Source organism: Hesperophylax consimilis, chromosome 26, assembly GCF_061612785.1.
Source record: "Hesperophylax consimilis isolate HC1 chromosome 26, BYU_Hcon_1.0, whole genome shotgun sequence".
NCBI classification, from domain to species: Eukaryota; Metazoa; Arthropoda; class Insecta; order Trichoptera; family Limnephilidae; genus Hesperophylax; species Hesperophylax consimilis.
The window spans coordinates 24,382,113-24,391,251 of record NC_142861.1 but is presented as its reverse complement, the minus strand read 5'-3'; the positions used below and the strand labels follow the sequence as shown (position 1 = coordinate 24,391,251).

The 9,139-nt window shown below is 35.5% G+C and overlaps 1 protein-coding gene across 1 annotated transcript in view; it reads right to left on the bottom strand.

Moving 5' to 3' along the window:
- Nucleotides 1–2,776: 2,776 nt before the first annotated feature.
- LOC149411346 (retinal guanylyl cyclase 2) overlaps nt 2,777–9,139 on the bottom strand; it is a 290,198-nt gene continuing 283,835 nt past the window's right edge. The window contains exons 19-20 of the mRNA XM_089647685.1: nt 7,865–8,042; nt 2,777–4,446 (exon numbers count right to left, since the gene is read on the bottom strand). Of these exons, the coding sequence (XP_089503811.1) occupies nt 3,465–4,446; nt 7,865–8,042 (1,160 nt within the window). The 3' untranslated portion in view covers nt 2,777–3,464. The remainder of the gene's footprint in view (nt 4,447–7,864; nt 8,043–9,139) is intronic.

The window sequence follows — 9,139 nt, the reverse complement described above, 5'->3', positions numbered from 1 at the left end:
TAACGATAAAATATACATAAGGTAAATGGTGCGAGCTTCTACTAAATATTATTCTAACGGCACTAGCGAGTTTGCAGGCGTCACGGGCAGAATCTAATTTATCGGCAAACGTCAATATCCCGAGTTCAAATATCATTAGTTATTCGGCTGTTGGTATTCCTATTTTAATATTGAATATAATTATGAACCATACAAAGATAAAATAAACCATCAATAATTCTAAAATAACAGTTGAGTTAAGTTGAGTTCTAGAACCTCAAGTGTTATTTCATAGCAGGAATTAGTAACACGTGTATGTGTATGTGGATGATGGATTAGTATTTAATACACTAGAAAACAATAATGAAATTTCAGCAGAAAACAAACAGAGCAAAATCATATTAACAGTTGGAATAATAAAGTACAAACACAAAAGCATCAATATTCTATACATTTAAAAGGAAACATAACAATAATCAAAAGTCGCTTGTGTTGTTGCAGGGACGGGGATCTATCCATCCCATGAAGGGGGAGATTGATAAAACAAAAAGTTTATTATAAACTTTTTTATTAAAAGTTTATTATAAACTTTTTTATTAAAAGTTTATGAAAAATTTCTTGAAGAATGTTAGAAATGCCTTCCAAGTAGATTTTAATGGGCGACTGATTTAGGGCCAGTTTTTTCACAAAATTTGAACAATTCATCAAATTTCAAAATATAATTTTCAAGTTCCATAAAAGTTCTATTAAAGTTCGGTTTTGATATAATTACGATCAAGTTGCTTCACAGAATTGAAGTTAAACAGATCATGAATAAAGCTTTTACAGAACTTGAAAATGAAATTCGAAATTTAATGAATTGTTCAAATAAAACCATCTGTCCTATGTATATTTTGGTTCTGGCCCATTTAGAAATCGCTGTTTCTCTCTTACACTTGCCTGGCTTTATATCGCCATCCCATTTGAATGAAGTGAAAATTTCACAATTGTGATGAAACACAGATCTGCAGATAAAATTTAAAATGGTCAGACTTTTGCATCACGAAACATGCCCACATCGCAAATCGGTTACTTTACTATATTATGATTTTATACTCATTTCTGGAGCACGGTCCTACTGTTGATAATTGATAGAGCAATATTGATAATGCAACTTAAAAGTTAAAAATCCTAATAAATTGACAATGTCGAATTGAAATATTAACTTAAATAAATATATGCAGTCCGCATGTACTTTTTAAACTAAACAGGGAGCTAGTTAATGAGGTTATGACTAACATCTTTTATTTCTCCATGCTGGAACGGAATCAATAGATCGCGTCTTAGATGAATTGATTAAATCTATGGATCGTGTATACGATTTCTTTCAATTTTAAGAGTCAAGTATGTTCACTTCATTTCATTAATAAGCCAGTTATTTTGCATAATGAACGATGTTATCCAAAAAAAAATTGTGCATATTGACAGCTTATCCGACATCTTGGAAGCCGCTCTAAAGTAGCGGATTTTGTCAACCGACTGTCGGAATTATATTCTGACCGTGCTCGCAAATATCGCAAACTTACTATAGATGACGAATATAACCTCCAGGTGTTCTTATTTTTTCTATGATTAAAATACTTTTATAGAAAGTTTCTGGATGGTTTTGGTACAATTTCAAGAAGGATTTTCACATTTTAAAACAAGCCTTTGTTTGCGTCTCCGAAAGCTAATTTTGAACATACCAATCAATGATTGTTTTAAAAATATATTTTCATATAACAGTTGATGAGTTATATTTTTATAAGGTCTAGTAACTCATGGACGTGAATTGCTGTAAAGTACTGAACTCCAGTCGAATATTTTCTCTATCATTTTGGAACATTTTCTTATATCGAACGTGATCATGGTTTGGGTCGTTATGCAGTAGGAATTCGCTCATAACTCAGACAGAAATCTGACACGTGCTCGAAATATCAGATACCAAAATTCGGGAATTCCTCGTACGAAATTTTCCACCGTTTTCCGATTGTGAATAGCCGTAATTACGTCAATTGAAATCTTCCAAGGAAATTCCGCATTCCGATGTTTAATCTAATAATACCCAACAAAGGTGCCCATTTTGAGGCAATCACTCGCGATTGTGACTTCAAATTGATCGTTGTCCATAAATGGTGGAATCAACCTCCTCTCAATTTATTATTTACATTTCTTGAATATCGAATTTCAAATTCCGTGAGATAATTTTTTCATTGTAAAGAGTCGATTGAGAGCCGATTAAATAATAATTTTTACTTGCAAAATCGTGTTTGCGAGGAAAGTAAATACATAGAATACCTTAATGACATTATATATCGTAGACCTTGATGGTTTTATATGAAGAAGATTATAATTGTAAAGGCATTTTATATTTCAGTAAAAAAAGAGTCATAAAATATTATCCTTCCTTCCACTAACTCCACTAATTTTTTTTTTACCATTATATATTGACTTAGTATTGAACCTTCCTACGTAGGAACAGAAGTTGACAACTTGGTCGGGTAGGGCCGACATTTATTTTGTATATTAACTTTTGTAATGTAGTCCGGCTTCAGAGAAATGCGTATATGTCCGCGTGTGTGTTTCTGATTGCCACCAAAAGTAGACATAATGCATTGTCATTGACAACGAAACTATCTGCCGAGTTTCAGCCAGATTGGATGTCGGAGAGTGAGCTAATTTCTGCTTCTAAGATTGGCATTAATTTATTTTTGAAATGCAAACACACGTTTTTGAATAAAATAAAACTATTTTCGTCGGTGTTATTCGTAATCATTGAAAACAACTTTATAAATATTTATTATAATATCATTGAAGACGAAGATAATACTTATAAATCTAAGCGAAACATGAAACAGAACTAGTCACAGAAAAATAAAAAGATAACGGTCACAACTAGGAATTGACCCCAGGATCTCTTCTCTTACCGGGACAGGCGTCTTAACCTTGGGACCTATTTATTAAGCGTCATATTTTTTGATATCATATTTCAAATTCCGAATTAAAAATATCATCTTCTAACTAATTTTACCCATATTTTTGGCGTCTACCTTTTTAAATGAAAACAAAGTTTCTAATGGAATTGGTTTGGAACCTAGATAGTATCTCAGATAAACATATCCGATTTTTATTTATAAGGGATACCTTGACTTTTGAAATTGTTTTATATTTATTATTATTTTTGTAAGAGTAAGAATATTAATTATATTTATGAGTAAATTGGCAAGTTCAGTATTTTAGTGCAAGTAAAGGATACATATTTGAATAAGTACGTATACGCTTGGAGAAGACACTATCCACTTAACCTATGTATTATCAGAGAATTCAACGGTAAATAAACTGCGAAACATTTGTGCATCGAACCATCGATATGTAGAGGTGCAACGGCCATTGTACCAACCGATATTTAATAATTAAACAACATGATATTTCATTCATAGGATGCGGATACAAAAATAATCTATTCCTTATCTCTGACCAGGTACTAATGATTCAGAACTAATGCTTTTAGAGCTGCCTGGGAATGTTGTCGTAGATTCTAACCTCCTCTTGTAGTTCCTGGGAGAGGCCAGCACCAAGGGGACCTCTTCAATTCGCTCCAGGTCCGGAGCCGCGCCGGCAGAATTCTGCTTACAAAGTCTCGGCTGGACCCTAGCCGTACTCTGAGAAGCCAAGTTACTCTCTGGAATAATGTTACCTGTGTCATCCGCTCTATCTAAAGAGAACTGCCGCTTCAAGAGTCTGCCGGCGTGCTGCCTCGGTTCCCCAAATACCTTCCCATGATTCAGTTGACTTATGTTCGAATCGCTGGGACTGAGGCACCTGTAGTGACTGTAAGGCAAGCTAAGGTCATGTCCATCCATCATCAGCGATCGTTTGTATTTGGTGATGTCTTTGTATCTGTTGCTAACCAGAGATGTGGAAGACCCTAAGAGAGCTGCCGCTACCTCGGAAGCGGAGACGGGTGTTCCCAGAGTGTACTGAGAAAGCTGGTTAACGCCTACCTGCAACTTGTTGTGATGCAATATATTTGTGATGGGAAGTTCCGCTTTGGATATTTGATCGAACATTATTTGCGGGTCGTCACTGGACTGAGTAGTTATTGTCGGAATCCTACTGACTGGTTCACTTTGATCTTGAGAGTTGTTTGGCGTTTCCGATAATCCAGTCGGTTTCTTTCTTTCTCCGTTAACCACTCTAGGAAGAAAGTTGTCTTGTTTGGTTATAATGGTAATTCCGTTGTCATTGCCCTTGAGAGGAATGGGTGACGAGGGTTTTTCGACGCTGAAGAAATTTCTATCGATGCTGAAATGGTTGGAGACCTTTTCCGCGTCAGTACCAGCGCCTCCAAGGTGGCACGGAGACACCTGACCGCCTGTCGTTTCAGATGACGTCAACTCTTCTAATCTTGGAGACGGATTTCGATCAATCATCAGCGACTCTTCCAAACTATGAACAAATTAAAAACAGTTTAGTAAGCAGAGCTGGTAATAGTTTAATAAAACCACGAATCCAAAGTGGATTAATTGAAATTCTTTCGAACAATTTAACCCATAAACCAAAGTTTAACTTGAAAGATAATACTTCTGAATGAATTCAACTAACGGACATTTTCATTGAACAAGATTTTGGAACTTTAGAATTTTATCCTTCAGTTTCTTTAGAAAATGTTTTATCTTCCGAGTTGAAAGATTGGTTACAATAATTGAAATGGGACTGAACTTTGAAGTTGAAAAAGGGTGAATTTAATTCCTGAACTGTTTCATTCAATTATTTTTATGCAAAGAAACAACATCAAAAGAACAACGAAATAAGAAAATAAAGGAAGAAGGTAGAGAACCAACGGAGGTTCAAATAATAAGACGGAGATCAATGGAATATCATATTATTATCTCTAAGAAAATGATTCTGATGAACACTTTTCATGAATATACGTTAAGATGCTGTAGCGACCGTGAAATTATTATAACTTCACAAAGTTCCTTTAGATAATATTTGAAAGCATAATGATGCTAATGAGTCTATTTCCTAATAAGCAGGTGACGCGTTTAAATAATATTTAGTTGCCATCAAACGAATTCTGTTGTTCCGTGAAGTAAAAGCTCCTTGGGCATTTTGGGAATTAGGTAAGGGAATTTGAGAAATTACGTTCAAGTGATATTAATGACATTTCAAAGACTCTCTCTGGTGAGATTCTCGGAGAGTATTGTTAGCAGTGTTTCTCAACATGACCCACGGGAGGCAATTTGAAAGTTTCGGGGGGCAATCCGCAAATCATTAAGACCCCGAATTCCGAATTTCCACCGACATCCATCGTATTTTCCAAGAACATTTACATTTTTTAAAAATTTTAAAGTACCTTATTTGAAAAAAATAACTTCTATTCAGATGCCGACTTGAAAAAGTAATTAAAATATAAACTTCCCTTTGCAGAAAAAAAATCACAAAATACCCTCCGAAAATTGTTAAAAATACAATACAGCTGGTTCTGTTATTTACAACGCTATAGATATGGAAAAATTTACGATGTTTCTTTAAATGCTACACAACTCAGATGTCGAAAGATTTTTTCCCCTAGGTACATTATACAGGGCGTATCGGCAAGTACCCGACAAACTTTAACCAGCTATTCCTCAGCACATTTGGAGTAAAAAATGTTATGGGCGCTTTGGTGTCCGGTAACATTTTTTTTCCATTAAAAACAAAAAATAATTAATAAATCCACCCTCCGTCACTGTCATTTGCATTGTTTCTCGTGTTCAACAGCTGTTATTAGCAAGTGTGTCAAAAAGTGTCCTCGCTCTTTCGTACACACTAAATAATAATAGTTAAAAATGAGACGAATGGTGCCGTGCCATTTCGTTGTGATTGTAAAAGCGCGCCAACGTAGGTACGTACGTACATTATTCAACGAAACTCGAACAAAATATTGCCAGATGGGGTTTTAAACTTTGAAAAAGGATAAAAGATTGGTGACATGTGGTGAAAATATGAATAGTAAATTTTTTATTAAAAAAAATGTTACCGGACAGCAAAGTGCCCATAACATTTTTTACTCCAAATGTGCTAAGGAATAGCTGGTAAAAGTTTGTCGGGTACGTGCCGATACACCCTGTATAATTGCTGTTTTATGAAATATTTTTCACCACAGTTGCTAACGTCTATTAATTACAATAGTATATTTTTATATTAGCGCGCTCCTTCTATCATTCGTGTTTAAATTATCTCAATTTCAAATCATCTTCAGTAATCATTACTCTTTTTTAAAGCTCATAAAGTAGTCTGAATTATTGATGCTAATCATTTTTCATAAAAAATATAATTTGTTGAAAAATTTTGTTTTGATATTGCAACCCTGAATTTCCGAGAAAAAAAAGCAGCACTGGCGCCAAAGTTAACATGATGCGTGTTTAGATTAATGGCTTGTATTATGTACTATCTAATTTTTTAAATTACTTTATTAACGCCCTTTTTAGAAGATTTTACTTATGAATAGTCAAAATTATAATATTAATACAGCACATATTTACTATACATAACTAAACTGTCTCAGTAACAATCTTTATTCGTAATTTATGAAAGGTGTCATTAGTTTTCAGCCCAAAAACATGCAAAATTCACTGTACAGATATTTTTCACCTAAGAAAAGTGTATTCCTTTCATTTTTTTCACTGTAGTGCTTAAATCTATTATTTTCCTTTGTGGGGTAAGAAGGAGGAGGGAGATTTTTGCAGCCTTGATGTGGGGCATGGCAATGGCAATGTTGAGAAACACTGTTTAAGCGGCTTAGAATGGATTTTAGTATCGAATAAATCCTCGACAACACCTCGCGGCATTATAAAATTTCATTAAAAAGTGTCTCTCATCTCTTACTATAATAGTATTCCTATAACAAAGTCGTGTCAAAAGGGAAGTCTAAATCAATATCCAAATAAATATTTGAGAGCGGAGCTGAGTAGTTTATCAGAGTTATAATATAAAGACGACATCAATTGAAACGACTTTAGTTGTAAAACAAGTAGAGCATTGTTCGTTTCGGTGCACAATCAAAATTGCGTTGATTTGCTGAAACAGCGGAATCAAGCTCTGCTGTGTAATACTGTACACTCAAGACCGGCCAATCGGAGTATTCCGCTCCGGACGCCAACTTGCCAAGACACCAAGGAGTCAAGGAGCAAAAACGCTAATAGTACTTAACACTTAACACAGCGCCTTTGAGGTTTTTACTAGCGCCAGGTGCCGTTTGCCTCAGAGCCGGCCATGGATTTGAAATTTGAAATTTCTTAAGAATTTTGTATTGAAATCTGTGCAAAACTGTGTGGTTTTTTATATAACAAAATAAATAAATAAAAAAATAAAAGCACAAAAATAACAGGAAAACGGGAAATAAGAAAACACTTGTGATGGGATTAATGAACTGCCATTACTGAAGAGGGTACTCACCAATTATTTTCCCTGGAAAAGCGTGGCAAAAAGGAAAAAACACTTTTATGAACCTGCTAAATTAATGTCATTTTGAACGAAGATAATAAAGAGATAAACGAGGAGGAAATGTACGGTTTAATAGGTCATTCTAATGACTTAATTTTTCATAAGGAGTTTTTCATGAATTGTAATTGTCACTGATGTAATTACAGCATTTGCTAAAACTACAACAACGGACTCTAATACGACTGTAATAATGGCATAATATATAGCTTGGAAAGTTTCTTTTATAAAGCCCACCTTGCCGAGAAGCCAGTAGGTGAGCATGCGCCCGTTGCCCTTCACCTTGGTCTTCCCGGAACTCCAGCTAGTAGCCGCCCGCCATCTTCAGCTTGTCTAGATATACAGCAACCTTGGTCACAGATACAGAAGAGGTAATTACCCGATAGGCGGCGGCTTGGGCAACTTCTTCTCGAAGCCCGCCTTGCCGAGCAGCCAGTAGGTTGGCATGCGCCCCTTGCCCTTCACCTCAGTCTTTCCTCGGAACTCCAGAGAGTAGCCTCCCGCCGCCTCCAGTTTGTCGCGTGTTGTCTGTGACAAGTGGATCCTCCAAGCTGAGCCTAAACAAACAAATATATTATCAGAAATTACAATATTTCACAAAGCTTTCGGTATTATCTTCGGTCTGATGTCTTGTCTTAATCTCAGCCGTCTTTCAAAGGAAGTTTGATTTTAGCCAGTGATGAAAATTGATAAGTGTTTAGTTCAAAACGTTGCGCGTTCTTGGGTTGCTAACCTAAAGAACACAATAATACCTACCAAGAGAATCTTAAGACGAAATAAGATCCTAAAAAAATATCAGTTATGGGCGTGAACGCGATTTAAGTGGGCGAAGCAAATTAGTTTCACACGCGCTCCGCTCGAATTAAATATTATAATATTTCGGGGTGCAGAGGAATGAAGTACGTTGCAATGGGGAACACCCGACACCACGAACAGTTCGAAGTCAGAGCAGCGATGAAATCCACTAGATGGTACCCATGAGTAAGGTTTGAACATGAAATGCTTAATAATGGGCGTCTTTCAAACTATGTGAATAGTAATATTAAGTTGAATGTGCATGTTTTAGGCAAATTTCGATAGAAACGTTACCTATTGCAGAAGGAGCTCATGATTTTATGATTCTTATCAGATTTCTGTAACCATACTGCTAGACGGTAGGCAGTAACTTATGACTCGTAACCGACGTGTTCTTCATTGACAGATGTCAAAGCAATACGGTATTCAATCACGAATCATTTTCATAATATCTGATCATAATTATATCTGAATATATTGACAAGATAAATAAAATATCAGTCATTTTCAATATTTATTATTATCGTTTACAAAAAGTTACATAAAACAAATAATTATGTAATGTAAAAAGCATAAGATGCAACTTTTTTTGTATAAAGGCTGTTATGTTTGCACAAAGCTTGCAAGAGCTAACTGCAAAGTTAAGTATATGCTCACGCGTTGCCGGAATTCGATCATACACCCAGAGCGTGTAAACACACTAGTATATACGCATCTCGGCATGTCTACAATCGGGTGAACACCTATACATACACGTACATCCGCGATGTCTCCGACCTGATATTGGTCACGTAGGCCTATAAGTACCTACAACCAATCATATGGCTAAGATGCAAAACGTGTCCTTATAAGGGCATGG